Raw genomic sequence first — 16462 nt, forward strand, 5'->3', positions numbered from 1 at the left:
TCCTCCTGGAGTGCCTCTGAACTCTTTGCTTTTTCCAGAACCCTTTCTTCAGTTGTTCCAGCTTCCTATACCTTCAGTTACCATAAATTTCTGGCCTGGGAATCTTCACTCATACTGGGGAAAATATTTCAAAATTTACCTTGTCACTCAGTTCTGCCTGGTCACAAAATTTAGCTACAGAACCTAGTAGTGGCACAGGCCTTTAATCCCAGCACTCAGGAGGCAAAGGCAGGCTGGTCTTTTTGACTTTGAGTTGAGCCTGGTCTATAGAGAGACCGGAAACCCTGTCTCTAAAAACAAAAATAAATAAATAAACAAATAAACAAACACACAAATAAGCTACAGAACCTACGAATGGGGGTTTCTGTCTGTCCTTTCAAATAGTGGGGCCTCTGTTTCAATCCATCAATGTGTAATGTCACAATGTGCACCATGTAAACCCTAGAGATGCACACTGAGCTGTAAACACCCAACCCCCATGAAATCCATGGTCCAAATGAAGGAGACAAGATGGCCTCCTCTTAGAACTTGACAAATGGCTGACAAAGCCCTGTCAGTGAGGCTTTGGGAATGTGAGTTTACTGTAGGGTTGCTGGATGCCAGTGATTTCTTTTGTCTTTTGTGTTTGTTTGTTTGGTTGGTTGGTTTTGAGACAGGGTCCTACTATGCTGCTCTAACTGGCCCAGATCTATGTAGACTAGACCTCACAAAGATCTGTCTGCTTGCCTCTACTTACTGAGTGCTGGAATTAAATGCAGGTATTACAACATCTTCCCCCTGTTCCTCTCTCCCTCCTTTTCTCCCCTCTCTCCCTCCCTCCCCTATCTCTCTCCTTTCCTTCCTTCTTCCCTGCCCCCCTCCTGTTTCCTTCTTCTGAAGAGTCCTATGAACCCTAGGCTAGTAGGCTTCAAACTGTTAGCTGAGACTAACCTAGTACCTCTCCCTACCACCTTCCAAGTGCTGCTGGGACGGAATGTGTTCTCTACCAGGTCTAGTATGATAACGGCACTAGAGACTGAACCCAGGACTTCCTGCATGCTAGGTAAACACTCTACCAAGCTAGTGTCTGCTGTCCTTAAAAAAGAATTTTCCACACAGTATCTCGTTCAAAGCACTGCGTCACTGGCAAGGAGACTCAAAACCGTGCCTAGTCAGAAGAGCCTGAGAGTTGAGTGGGATCACGCCACTGACTGACTCTGAGGTGAGAGCAGCGTTTAGGTGTGCTGGCATAGTGATCTAGTGGCTAAATGTGAAGAAACGTGCTTTGCGGGTTGTAAAACTAAATACAGGAGTTCCTGGTTTTAACGCTGTGATAAGTCTCAAAAATACATGATAGCACAAAAATTCCTAGCAGCATAAGCTAGAAGCGACCCAAATGCTCGCCAACTGACCCAGGAATACTGAATGTGTTCCTATTCACACAGTGGCTCACTGCTCAGCCAGGACAAGGAATGAGGTGCAGACGATATGTGCTAGAGTGCAGATGACCCCGAAGAAAACATTACATAGAAGAAACCACTAACATACGAACACATACCATAAGAGCAGTTTGTATGTGCATGTGTGTGTGTGAAATGCCCAGAACAGGTAAATGCAGAGACAGAAGTACAGCGGTGACTTCCTGGAGATGCTAAGCAGAAAATGGGAAATGAGAGGAGAGGTGGTAGCTAAAAGGGCACCTAGTTTCTCTTAAAGTGGCAAAATATCTTAAAACTGATGGTGGGGAGGGTTTCAGAGTTCTGTGGACGCAGCACTGGGTCATGCAGGTTAAATGGGGGAATGTCATGATGTGCACGTCTTAGATAGTAAAGCTACTAAAAACAAACTCTTGGCAAGAGACCTGAAGAAGCCCTGGAAGCCCTGGACCAGGAACCTTCTTGTCCCTGCCTCTTAATTGGCAGCTAGCAACACAAGCTCATACACAGAGCCCCATTTTGTCAAATGATGCAGAAATTGCCACCCAGAAGCTGTACTCTGTCACATGGGGTTTCTAGAATTCTAATCCCTCATCCCTTGTGTAATACTTCAAAAGTCATGTTTGTACTTTCAAAGAAAAAGAAAAGAGCATGACTGAAAAAATTTTAATTCTAAAATGCTAGAAGAAGGAAGAGGAGGAAGAGAAGGAGGAGGAGGAGGAGGAGGAGGAGGAGGAGGAGGACGACGACGACGACGACGACGACACCCACAATAACAACAGCAACACTACATTCACTCAAAATGGTTCTCACATGTCTCTTTTGGTCCTCAGCCCTTCAAGCTCTGAGGATGACAATTCTAGTCACAAGCAAGTTTACTTCCATTTCTGTGGACAATCCTGCCAGGTTACCAGTCAAGGTGGCTGAGATCTCACTGTACAGTACAGTTCGTCCCGTTAGCTTTTTCGACATCTTCTAACCTCAACCACTTCCAAGCATATATGAACTCTGACCCAAAGAAGGGATCAGACAAAGTCAGCCACAGCAGATGGTTTTGTATTATAGACCAACAAAACCCTTCAGTCAGACAGCGGCCCACAAAAATACTGCTTTAAAAAAAAATTCAGTACCCTAGAGTAAGAGTACTAAAAGCATCGATATATGCTATTTAATCAGGGTGGTTTAACTTCATCCATAGGCAATATATTGTTCTTTTTGATTTCTTTTTAAAAATGACTTTATCAGCATTAAGCCAGATCTCTCCAATGACAGGAAATTTATTTTTTTGAGCCAAGTTACATTTAGGACCCAAGATGGATAATCGCTATGAGTCTGCAAGACTTAATGCGTTTGAGGAAGGAAATGGTTTTTCCCTTCTTCGAAGATAGGGGCTAATCTTGCAAGGCGCTGGTTAGTTAAGAGGGTAAAGAACAAGGAGTGCCTTCGGGGATACCAAACACTTGGAGTGGTTTTGTTGTTTATGTGCTAGTGTTGAGGTGTTGCTAACATGACAGACTTAATTACTTCCCAAACCAGTATGCCAACCTGAAAACTCTGTAACAATGTAAATAATACGGAGAGAAACACTTTTAATGGCCGTGGTGCCATTGAATGGTGAACCCTAGATTCGTTAAAATTACAGACATTCATTCCACAGGTTTTTACTTTTCGAATGCTGTGCTTTCTGTCATAAAAAAAAATGTACTTTTAACATAGCTGGCATAACCCTAAGAGCCAGGGCATCCACGCATAAAATTAGCACAGATCAGATCCTGGGCATTTCACCCTTCAACATCCTCCTTCCTCTGAGTGAGCCCCTTGCTCCCCTTTGACTCTTGAGAAAATCACAACAAAGAGACGACGTTTGTGCCCGTTTTTTCAATATTTTAACCACTCAAATGTGCCATTTGTTTTCTGTAGGCACAGCCTTGGAGCAAGACAGTGATGTAAGTGCGGGGAAAGAGGGGTCTCAGCCAGCCCAGGGCTTGGTGTTCAATGCTTAATCACCCAACGCCAGGCTCAGCAACTGTTGACACAAAATAGGTGGAGATCAGGTCGGTGCAAGCAGAAAATGCCAGGAAGGCAAACTATCTGTAAACACTCTCAAGGCAGATTTGACAAGAACGGACCTCATCCTGACTTGCTGGGGAACGACCGACTCGCTTCGCAGCCCCTCAGAGCGGAGTCTGTTTCCTTCCCTGGCAAAGTTCCTTTGAGAAGATCAGGAATAACATTTACAGATTTGAGTACATTTACAGAAGACAGCCTAGACATTTGTCCCCTTGGCTCACACAATATGAGTTTCAAATCTGCTGCGATATGCAGCATTTATGTAATGGAATATGGTTTCTTTCACATACACCTGGCGTGGAGCCAAATGAACGGGGGAGGGGCAGCAGACACACACACACACAACCACGATTCAGAAAGTTCTTTCTCCTGACCTACAAAACTCATTCGAAGAACCAAACGGGTAATGCTTAAACAGTCTTTTAATCTCTAACTGACACCTGACAACCCATTACTTAGAGATTTATTAATGCGCCCACTAAAAAGTTTGTCATGTACAAAATTGCTAGAGAAAAAGATTGAATGCCTGAGGAAAAAAACAAATTTTGCTGTACGATAACTTCAGAAATTCCGAACCTATTATCTGTCATGCCCTTCACAGGCGCATAGCACGCTGCTAAAAACAACTGATTTATCTTTATTACGGATCCTCGGAATGACAGCACACATGTTTTTCATGTCTGGCAATAATGTTTCATTTCATCCAGTTTTTATTTTACAGTGTTTGACTTGCTTCTTTAAGATGAGAGAAAGTAGGGACTTTTTCATTAATTTTCCTATGCGTCTCTTTCACCGTGCTTTCCCCGACACTCCTACAGCTAGGCTGTGATTGGATCAGCCTCACCTTGCTTCCCAATGCACTTTACACAGCCTGGAATACAGAGCTGCCAGGGGCCAGAGTTCTGACTAACCGGTCCTACGTGTCTACTTTAAGTACAGGAAGCTGGTATCTGTGAGAAAATGGCCTAAGTAAGGACATACATCTCATTGGTCAGCAAGGAGGAGCATGATTAAACATTTAATTCAATATCACTTCTTGGATATCCCCTCCTCTTTCTCCTTGACTTGCCCTGTGTAAGCGTCATATTCTCACTTGACTCTTTTGCCATCTGCTGAGTCAGGGTCTTCTACCTGAGCCAGCATCCTCGGTGGAACCCACTTCCCATGACGAGCTCCTGATGTTCTCTGCTCAAACACGCCCAAGTCAGTGTGTGGCACTTGCTCTGAGTAGCTATTTCTCTGACTAGAGGCTCGCACTGACACAGAACGAAAACAGCAAACCTGGCTTAAGGAGGTCTCTCCACAAGTATCTGAGTCTCACTTGGTCACCCTGTAGGTGTGTCAAAATGCTTCCTCAGGTGGAAGTCTGAGCGTCAGGAGGGGTTATAGAGTCTTAGCCTGAAAATTCGGACACTGCCTAGTAGGAGAAGCTGCAGTTTTAAGAAGTGGTGTTTGGGGAGAGGGGGCAGGGTTGGGGGTTTAGCTCAGTGGTAGAGCAGAAAGACAAAACAGCAAAAGGAAGCTGTGTTTGGACTTCCCGATGGGAGGAGTCAAAACAATGCCTAGTCCTTCTTAAAGTGTCCATATTCAACAGTATTAAGCATATGATTTTGGGGGAGGGGACCAGGGATTCTGACAAAACCAATGATGTGAGACTTCAGCAAACTCTATTATACTGTCAGAGCAAGAGTCTTTTTCTAAAGAATTGTTTACAGGACGCTATTTTTGTTGTTTTTTTTTTTGTTTGTTTGTTTCCTTGCTGTGTTTGTTTGTTTTCTAAATCTGCAGAGAAAAGTAGTGTCTCGGTTGAACTCCTAGAACTCTCCAACATGACAGTACCTGGAGGTTTCTACATTCACAGCTCTCTGCCCTCAGAGCTATTTGCTTAGCCTCCCTTCCTAATAATGGCCGGACTGTCTGGCATCTCACCAGCTCTGTCTCCGGCAATATGCAAGCTAAACATTTTTTTGACTGATTTCAGTATTTTCTTGTGAGCAAACCAGACAGTATTTTATCTGCAGAGTATTACTGATTGCTATAACCTCAATCACAGTAAGTATCTGTAAAGGTAACATTATGAGAATTGACACTCGGGGTAAGAGCACAGCAATTATCTGAGTCTTAAAGAACAACACATTCTCAGACGGTCTTGGGAGTCAGTCTCTCTCTCTCTCTCTCTCTCTCTCTCTCTCTCTCTCTCTCTTTCTCCTCCCCCCCCCCCCCCCCCCCGCTGCACCTGTTACTTCACTGATCAATTAGGAAGTCTACTTTAAATGTAGGTTACTCTGCGATTCTCCACAGGGAAAGCAGAAGCAGCTGTGTCATAAAATGACTGTGTGTGTGCATGTGGAGTTGCTTCATCCCTAGGTGACTTCCAGCCAGGGAAAAAATCACTGCACAGTTGAACTTTCATTTTGCACTCGAGTAGCAAACGAATGACCCAGGGCCTCTTGCACCGAACGCTGCTGTGGCTTTTTTTTTTTTTTTTTGTTTTGCTTTCTTTTGCTTTTTCTTCCTCTTTTTTTTTTTAACGTCTGTTTTTTTTCCCCCTGTCTTTGTGTCATGCCTCTGCTTAGCTTTATTGACAAAACAATCTGTGCCTAATGTTTAAACAACATCTGTAAAATGTGTTATTAAATTACATCAGAAGAAAAGCAGAACAGTTCTGCGGAACCCACTGACCTCTATTGATTTTTAGATCACAGAAGCTGAAAGGATAATTTGTGAATGTTTTAACATTTACGTCTAAACAGGTCCCTATATTTATAGAATCTTTGATTACTTACAAAAGTATTTGCTGCATCGCTACTACAACTCAGAAATAAACTTGACCTTTAGCTGTCGAAGCTATTATAGTAAAGATCAGATTTTCTAAAAATAAAGCTTACAATTTTACCTGCCTGTAGCGTAAGAGTCTAGCCTCCCCCCATGGGTAAGAACTAGGAAGTGATGCCTGAATGCTCAGCAGTTTTAAGGGCAGTAGGTAAGCGACTTGGGAAGATCCAGTATGGATTCTCAATCTACAATCTATCAAGGACGGGTTCTGATGGCTTATCAAAGGTTGGGGTGCTGCCTGGAATTTTATACTCCTGATTGATAGAAAAGGGTTTTCCTTCTCTGAACATTTCTTCTATATACCTATAATATTTCATATGTACTATTGAGTTTTCATGTAGAAACATGTGACCTTCGCGCAGCACAAAGGGTAAGTGTTTAACATGAGGGCTTTCTGGGAAAACCTGAGCACGTCCAGCTGCCAGCCAAGAAGCTAGAAAGTTCACTCCGTGCACTCTGGGCTAGTACTCTGCAGACACGGGTGTCTCTGAGATTGCCAGCTAGTACTGTATAGCATCAGTTTTCCTGACAGGGAAGCCCCTTCCCTGCAACACTGGCCTTAAAAATGTAAGAATTTTTATTGGAACATTCTACACTCATACTTTCAACATATAAAACTTGGAATACTAAAAACAAAAACCCAAAAAATTGGTTTTGAGTTTGCACATGCATGTGCGTGTCCATGTATGTCTCTGTTCATGTATGTTTATGCTTTCTTTAGATATCTGCCTAGAAGAGAAGGGAGTTGGGGGATAGATAAAAAACACATTGTACACACTTAGGAAATTCTCAAACAATAAACAAAAATGCATCTGATAAAAGAACTGAATTCTAAAAATGAGTTTTTAAAGCTCTGCCTACGTACTTACATATGTAAAGGCCTGAAAAGCCATCTACTGCCAAAACCTCCAATATTTCTGCCTCAAATGAAAAACCGCTCAACATACTAATATCGTTCTCAGAAGTATTTGCCACAACAATGAGGAGAAAAAATTAAAAAAAAAAACAAAGGCAGAAGGTTCCAAAGTGTTAATTTCACCGTTTCTCAGTGAGGCTTATACTTGAGACTGAATAAGCAGAGAGAAGGGAGATATAAGCATCTGGCCCAGGTTCCACCTCACAACTGACCACACTTGAGTCTAAACCTCTCCCAACACTGAAGTAATCACTCATAGACGTTCACCTGGAAAAGCCATGCAGTATCTTCTGTAAATCAAATTACATATTTACAGTGCTTTATGTGGGTTGTCCACAACAGATGTTGGCATAGATCTGGTCTCCAACCTCTCGTGTGATAAATACCCCATTCCATTCCAGGCTCAGTGCCAGCCTTGGTGAACTCCCTTCTCTCTGTTTTGATTCTTACCAGTAGGGTAGAGATGGATATTTGTAACTACATTTTTATCTGTTTTGTCTTCATGCAATCTGTCTTATTGTTTTACAGTGAAGCTCTTTCACTTCCCCATTTCCCCATCTAGCTCTGTCTTAGTCACCTAACATGCACAGTATATCCTTTATGTCAACACGAAGGTACAAAATGGCTTTAGTGTCACTGTGAAGGAAGGTGCCCAAAGTTCTTGTCTCTGTTTCTCGCTGGTGCCTCACCGAAGCTACATCTGTTAAGGTTCCTATGACAAGCTAGCAACTAGACAGGAGTTTATAGTTCTCACTTAACATATCGTGCATGTCAATGCATTATGTTCTTGCCAATAATTATGACTGATCTACACCCAACCTGCCCTTCAGCACTTTATGAAACATCTTCCACAGTGACTCATAGCGTATACAAAAATTTACATGTGTGTTAACAAGTTTTAAGAAATCCAAGAAGATATTTTTTTTTAAGTTGTAACTGAATGAAATGAAGAGGAGGTTTTAAGACATTCGTGATCATTTTTAAAGTTAGGAGAAGGAGAAGAAAATAACCTCATTCCACGGGATGAAAGTACTTATTTGCAGGCTCTCAAAAATAAATAAATAAATAAATAAATAAATAAATAAATAAATAAATAAACGGCTCTACTTTTCCCTGCCTCTTAGTCTTCAAACAGGCCATTGTTTAAGATTCTGTGACATCTTCAGTTTTTAAAAGGCATCTTCGTTATTTGTGTGCTCTTTCCTACCTAAAGCCTAAAAACATATGTATCTATTCCCAACTTATTATTTGGTGACTGGTTTGGTTTGGTTTGGTTTGGTTTGGTTTGGTTTGATTTTTCTACAGAGTTTCTCAAGATAACCCTGGCTTTCCTGGAACTCATTCTATAGACCAGGCTGGCCTAGAACTCAGAGATGTGCCTGCCCCTGTCTCCTGAGGGCTGGGATTAAAGACGTGCGCCACCATGTTCAGCTAAGTTTGCAAAACATTCTTATACTTGAATCAAACACATCAACACCATATTCATCACATTTCGAGAAAAGAAAGCCATCTCAAATGTTTTAGGTTGCTTTAGAAACATTCTCTCCAGGAAAATTGTTAACAAGGGCCAGGGGAGTCGATAAATCAAAACCATGCAAGGAAGAAGCATCACCACCAAAAGGGACCTTTCGAAAAAGTAATGGTGATTTTGAAGTTACCCATCTGCCGATCAGACCCTCAGCCTGAGGTCCTCACACACTCTGAAAATTGATTTCTAGCGTCCTAATTCCTGGTCTTCTTTTTCTCCCCTCTAACGCAAAAGTGAACAAGTCATACTGTGGTCGACCACTGACGAAGACAGGAAGGTCTCCGGTAGACCTTGTGCGGGGATATGGATTGGCTGATATCACGAGAAGGCCTCTTTGCCCCTGCATTATTCGCAAGCAATATCCCGCCAGTGGTCTGTACACAGCAGAGTGTGCTGCATTTATTCTGTTAACTCTCTAAAAATAAAGTCTGCTAGCAACATTGAGGACGAAGGGTGCGTACAACAGCCAGCCAGCTCCTTAGCGCTCCTTAATTTAAGCTCACCATGCCACTCTTTTACCTTCACCAACGAACGTTTCCCAAGGAGATGCCACATTTCACATTAGGACTTAAAAGGACTTCGCCATCACTTTAAGTCTAAAACCACAATTGTACGCGCCCATATAAAGCCATCTCTTTCTTAGGGAATCATTCAGATTGCTCTGAAAGATCAACTTCAAAAATGCAGAGTTAACAAGTCTTGAAGATTTCAAAAACAGTAGCAGATTAAAAAAAATAATAAACAGACAGCAAAACCTCAGAAGCAACAGAACTCAACACATTTAGATACAATATGACTTTGGTGGTTCCTATCCACTAAGAGGTCTGCAAAAATTGATCTCTGAAGGCTGTGGTTAGGTCATAGAAATTGATAACCCTAACAAGCAAAGCTCATGTGAGTCCGTCTGTGTCTTGCAGATAGCGTACTTGTAAATTAATCCTCCGAAGGCAAATATACCATAAGTAGCTTGTTATCTCTAAAATACTAAGTTGAAGAACACATGGGATTATATTGACAGAAATTACATTTTCTGTAATGGGGTTTAATATATCTGAAATATCCCCCAAAGGCTAGAGGCTCTCTAACAGTGAAGGGTCTGTTAATGTACGTACAATGGACATCAAGTACAAATTTATTCGCCAAAATGGATTAGGCTATGTAATCAGAGATTCTGTAATATTAATCTTTGACACCTATTGAACAGAAAGAAATACTTGTGTCTACAAACTGCCATTCTCAGTTTTCTCCTTTCTCCAACCAGATTTTGAGGCTTTTCTGGATTGTACTTCAAAGAATGTAAGACTTCTCCATCAAAAACACTGATCTGAAAATAGTAAGACGATTAATTAGATAGCCTCACTTTTAGGGGAGATTGGATTTCAATACCCATCAAATACGACAGTAGGCCTGGGTGATTATCGTTAACATGGCTTTAGCTGAGTCACAGAGGGAAATGAATCACACTCTCTCAAAGCCTCAGTGCCATGTTGCTGGACATGTAGTCAGAATGTTGTAGCTTAGGCCGCAGTACATAACCTCAGCTTTATCTCAGAGCAGGAATTTATACTTTACTTTGAAATACCATGCAACAACCTTCAGCAACATCAGATTTTGAAGACCTTCAGAGGAAAAAAAAAAAGCCAAATACTCTTTTTTTCCTTTCCATATTTGAATGGTAAGAGAACAGTGGATGCCATCTTTGAACACAGAATGCTAACGAAAGCTAATTGAATTACTTTTTCAGTGAATTTACAACTATGATCTGGTGATAGTACACTTTCTTCTTTCGTAGAAAATAGTATGATACCAACTCTATCAATCATCCTGAAGAGAAAAGCCAAAGAAGGTGAGTCGGAGTGAGTATTTACCCAATACGCACTCATCCTGTGCATAAAACCTGTTGAGCCATAAAGGCGGTAGAAGGCAACACGTTCTATTTTCCATGTTAGAAAATATCTCTCCATAGCAGTCCAGTTTGATTTTATCTTGGATCAGCAAGCCACTAGGGAAAGCAGCAGTAACTGGGTGTGGCTTCTTTATGCTAGACATTAACTGTAGGTTGCCAGAGGGGGAAACAGAATGTGTGTAAACTCAAGCCAAATTACTCACCAATTGTTCACTTGAAGGATGGTGAGTCCCGTATCTTGTGCCAACTGCTTTTTCTGCTCTTCAGAAGGGTAAGGGTGCTGAAAGAGATCAAAAAGGTATGTGTGGAGCAGGCAACGTTTGTACCATTTTGTCAATAGCTGAAGCATCTAGCGAAGTCTATAATTAAAGGGAAAGATGCTGAGGTGTGTTGCTCTGATTAATGGAATACTACATCATCTAATTAATGGCAGCTAAAGACAAGCCAATTACAGAGATTAGTGAAGTGTAGAAACGTCTGTTCAGGATACTCCGCAGAACTGTGATACTGAGTTTACTCTTTAACGAGTTTATTTGTTGCAAAGCTGGAAAGTTTACTGTGATCTTCACTGTGTTTTATCAGGGGTGTGTGTGTGTGTGTGTGTGTGTGTGTGTGTGTGTGATTTAATCTACTCTCAGCTAAGGTCTCCGGTATTCAGGTGGAATAGAACAAGAGTGGAGCAAAACACCCGAAAGTTTAACCAAAACTGGTGTCACCTTCTCTGTCATTTGACAAGCTTGGGGATCATTTGTGGGACACACCTCTGCACGGGTGAGGCATCTCCAAGAGGATCACCTGAGGGAAAAATCCCATCCTGAACGTGCGTAACACCACCCTGGGGGTTAGGGACCCACACTGAAGAAATGGGGAAAAGAGAAAGTTGCTTACTGTCAGCATTGGGCTGCCTCTGCTTCTTGGCTCCCACGGCTGTGCCTTCCCCTCTGCACCTTCCTCTCTATCTATGGCAGACTGTATCCCTTCAAAATGTGAGCCAAAACAAACCCTTCCCCCCATGCTGCTTTCGCCAGGCTTGTTTTGTTGTTTTTCTTTTCTTTTTTCTTTTTTTGTTTGTTTTGTTTGTTCACAGTGATGAGAAAAGCAATGAATATGGATTGTTTCCACACCTCAAGATCAACGTATGCTAGAATTCTGCATAAAGGCCAAGAAAAAAAAATCAAAGATCGTCATATTTCACGTACTAAGAACAAGCCCAGCTCAGTTCCTCATAAGGAAGAGAATATAAAAAGTATTGATTGCATAATTAAATAATGAAATGAATCTGGAATTTTATAGAAAATTTTGTTTGTAGAGACAGTTTCTGTTTGGCAATCAAGCACATTTAAGTTGCAACATACATTTGTAAAAAGCAGTTGTGGTTTCCACCCATGGAGATGCTAGCTGCCTTGAAAGGTTGCATCCCTATAAATTCTTCCCAGATAGTGTTGTCCTGACGGACAGTCTTCTACTCTTAGTTCCATTATGAATGAGAAAGGGTACCCTCAAGACTCAGCCTGCCTATGTGTGCCATGAAAACTAAACTCTGGTCTATTGGATGATAATTAACATAGCTTTTAATCTCATTAATAGTGTCTAGTCAGATGCTTAAGAAATTGCTAATGATCACATCAGTGCTTTTATATGTAACTTTAAGTATGTCCTACACACGTCGGATATACTCGTGGAGAGCAGGGATGTAGTAATTTTTCCCATAAGCATTGTCTTTGATTGCCACTTAATCAATAAATACACAATTCGAATGAGGCTTTGCTTTCATGGAATAGAGTGCCTTTCTCTAAAGAGCTCGAGGTCTATTTCAGACAGGATGGTAATTAATCCCCATTAGGTCCCTCTGAGTGACATGAATGGGTACAACCATCCCTCTTGTTTTGCAGGTGAGGAGAACAGCCAGGGGAAGGGACACCCAATAGCTATAGTTCCTCCTCCCCCAGAGCCTGAGTCTTCACAAACCTCCATAGGGCTTATATAACCTGCAAAGCCAGCCACCAGGCCACGCCCTTTCAGAGTCACTGACATCTCACCTGGCACTTTGTTCTCACCCAGCAACACCGCTCTCATTTCTGCTCTTATAACACACTCACTACACTTCTCAGTGTCACTGTCAAGGGTCAACTCAAGGTCAGGTACAAACACATTCATACAGACACACACATGCATACAGACACACACACACACAAACATGCATACAGAGAGACATAGACACAGACAAATAGACACAGACATGCATAAAGAAACATATACACACATATGCATACAGAGAGACACACATGCATACAGAGAGATACATAGACACAGACAAATAGACACAGAATGCATACAGAAACATATACACACATATGCATACAGAGAGACACACATGCATACAAAGACACACACAGACATACATACACAGAAACATATACATACAGAGATGCATACAGATACACACACATGTATACAGAGACACAGAAAACACAAACATGCCCACAAATGCATACAGAGGCACACATGGGCACATACACACACAGAAAGAGGCACACACACATGCTAACACCATACCACACCACACCATGCATACACATTTTATCTCAAATCAGCCTTTTCCTTATTCCCTGACAGCAAGACATTTTCTTTTTCTGTCTTTTCTTGTTGGAGTGTCTTCTGAGTCACGTGCCAGTTCAAAATTCTTTGCTTCACTGATCATCATCCTAAAAGTCTAGATGAGTATGCAATGGGAAATTAATTTGAACAAAGAGACTAACCATAACTGAGGTACCTCGCACAGACACTATCTAATCAGATTCAACACCAAAATGGATAATAAAGTGTCTTTCAGAGCTCAGAGAAAGTGTAGGCACCCATATCAATATTTCCTTTGCCTCAGTCCTAAAAGTGGCATTGCCTCATGTATTAAGCTATAATGAGCTAGGGCCACACTCAAGAAAAAACAGGCACAGGCACAGAACTAAACACCACCCAGTGAGCTTAACACATAATTCCTATTGTATAAAAGCAGGCCACACAATTCTCATCAGATGGATCTCTCTTCTTACAAGCAGAACACTGAATTGTAATGTTTTATATATAGTAGTTCTATGTCTATACTAGTTGAAAAACTGTATATAATACAAATGACTCTATTAGAGCTTATAAATGATACTGTACTTACTAATTATAAGACTTTGAACACGAACAACTTTTATAACCCTCAATTTTGTCACTCTGAGTTCTCACATCCATCGAAGTTAAAAGCCTCTCAACTAGCAGCTCTAACCACTAGTGCCCAATAAGAATTACAAACTACATTCTGAAATGTGCAATTTTCCTTCTTAAAAACAATTCTTACCAAGGAGATACATAGACGGCTTCTGTGACAACTCCTACCCTCCACAACACCCCCCTCCCCCCACCAAAGTAACAGACTAAAAAGGAAGCCATCAAAGAGAACTCTTTAAAATGGCGATAAGGAGGCTGAAGGGTACTCTCTACAAATGATGGCTCCTGGGTGGGATACAGGTGAAAAAAGGACTCAGCTTTCCTTAGGAGGCAGGCCACTGGGAGATGGATCATGTTCCAGGGAGTATAAGGACAACACAACCTGAACTTTTTCTTTCTTCCTTTTTTGGCGGGGAGGAGATCAGAAGTTTGGGGGGGGGGGGGAGGACAGAGAAAGGACTGGAAAGTGAGTGTGACTGAGGTATACGATGTGAAACTCCCAGATAAAACTATTATGTTGGGATACATTCTTGACTTCATTTGTGTGTGTGTGTGTGTGTGTGTGTGTGTGTGTGTGTGTGTGTGTGTGTGTGTGTGTGATTGTGATGTAGGAGGTGTGGTGTGTAGTTGCATGTCGCAACACACTTGTAGAGGTCAGAGAGCAACTTGAAGAATTGGTTCTCTTCTATCAAGTGAGGGCCAGAGATTGAACTGGTATTGCAGGAACCTTTGCCATCTAATTGGCCCTAAGTCCTCATTCTTACCACTGAGTTGTTGATGCTATTTGAATACAAAGTTATAAACATGCACACAGGTATACTCTGGTCTGTAACATTTTCTGCAACATTATTTACTTAGTTTCACAGTCCCTACAAAAGTTTCTGTCGATTATTTTTCAGGAGAATTGATAAATACGTCTGTTCTCACGCTTCAGTAGAACTGAGTCACACCACTTCCTGCCTTGCCTTATTGACTGTCCTAATGCTATGACCAGAACTGGATGGGAAAATTAGTATTTTTGCCATTCATATTTAGCTACTTTGAAAATTGAGAGTTGTCACAGCAATTTCCTTGTCTTGTGTTTTTTTCAGGAGTATCTTTGCATGCTTGTTTGTGAGCGAGCTTTACATACATTCTTATAAGACAAATGCAATTCACATCTTATTTGTGCAAATGGTGTCAGAAAAATTCTCCTTGGATCGTTAGAATGACCTGAGTCACTACAGCTCCAAAGAGAGGCAGTGCGGCCCCCAGAATTCCACAGCAAATTCCACCGGTTTCTTCGCATCGTGTAGTTTCTGATTTCATAATTTAAATATCACAAAGCTGAGAAAGGGCTAGGGTTTTTTTCTTCCCCTCTGTCACTTCTCATGTGCTCTGATTTTAAGTAATTGGAACAAACTGTGTCTAATTCCATGAAGTATAATTGCTAGGCAGCCCCAAGCTATAGAGACCAGCACTCTGTCTCCATTAAGCAATTTTCAGCTCTTTGGGATATATTTTTTATGTAGATATGAATGAGCCTGGATAAAATTAAATGTCACAATGACTTGGGCATTATTAATAAGGGATATGGTATGGCACGGAGTAGGATGGATATACTGTATATACATATATGTGTGTGTATAAATTGAATATTCTGGGGAATGGCATCCAGGACCTCGTACATACTGGGATATGAGCAAATTCTTTGTCTGTGGTAAAGGAGCCATGTTTTTCTTCCATTTCATGGTCCTTGGCCTTGGACGTGGTGTCCTACAAGCTCTCAATTCCTTTTTTTTTTTTTTAAAAAAAAACTGTAATTGCCATAACCTAAATGAAAACGATGACTCCATGTAGCTGATACCCATTCAGCCGAAAATTCACAGGAAAGTAGGCTTCTAAACATAAACCCAGTAGTTTGGACATCTCAAAGCCTATGAATCTTGACTACCTAGGCTGTTTGTAGATAGTATGAGTTATGATTTTGTAGACATAGAAAAAGGGACTGACCAAAATCAAAACCAAAACAAACCAAAACCCAACCACCCCCATGTACTTAGCAGGCAAGGCTTCCACACCATCATGCACCGTCCTGCTGTGCTCACCCACAGACTGGAGGGCAGAAGCCATGCTGCAAAGTGTAAAGAGCGATCCCCGAAAGGCGCCATTTTCAGGAGAAAACCGGAAGCTCATTCCAAACCCCTGCAACTAAAGGCTTCCTTTTCTTTTGGCCATCTCCCCGATCACCTATGCTCTATTGCACGTAAATGACAAGGACACTGCTTGAAGAAAGATCAGTGGGGTTCTTGTACGGTAACCGGCCTGCTCTACCAATCAGCTTAATCACTTTGGGATACCCAAGTAAATTTGACCACCGTCCAACAGACAGGGAGGGAGACCCGGCTTTTGCTGTGTACATTAGCCCTGTGACATTATCTCTTAAAAGCTTAATTATTTGCAAACAATTGATCAAGATGGGAATTTGAGACAGGAGATTGCAAGTGCCACTGGGAGACCTGTGAAGCATTAAGAGAGCAAATGAAATTACCTCTAGATCCTACAATAAGAATTAACGATTGCAAAGGGAGGGCTAGGCA

General features: G+C 41.6%; 1 protein-coding gene and 1 long non-coding RNA gene across 7 annotated transcripts in view; one reads left to right on the plus strand and one right to left on the minus strand.

The window, feature by feature from the left end:
- Positions 1 to 16462, minus strand: part of Meis1 (Meis homeobox 1) — a 139181-nt gene that overhangs the window by 13432 nt on the left and 109287 nt on the right. For all 6 annotated transcript variants that reach the window (XR_015636811.1, XR_015636810.1, NM_001436989.1 and 3 more), the window contains 1 exon segment: positions 10874 to 10950. Coding sequence is in view for 4 of the 6 variants with exons in the window: in NM_001436989.1 (NP_001423918.1) it covers positions 10874 to 10950 (77 nt within the window). In the remaining 2 variants the exon portion in view is untranslated.
- Positions 10246 to 12442, plus strand: LOC148001464 (uncharacterized). Its single transcript, XR_015637561.1, has 4 exons — positions 10246 to 10439; positions 10557 to 10610; positions 11329 to 11490; positions 11758 to 12442. It is a non-coding gene; the product is annotated as an uncharacterized LOC148001464 (long non-coding RNA).

The sequence above is a fragment of the Rattus norvegicus genome, chromosome 14 (genome assembly GCF_021556685.1).
Source record: "Rattus norvegicus strain SHRSP/BbbUtx chromosome 14, alternate assembly SHRSP_T2T, whole genome shotgun sequence".
NCBI classification, from domain to species: Eukaryota; Metazoa; Chordata; class Mammalia; order Rodentia; family Muridae; genus Rattus; species Rattus norvegicus.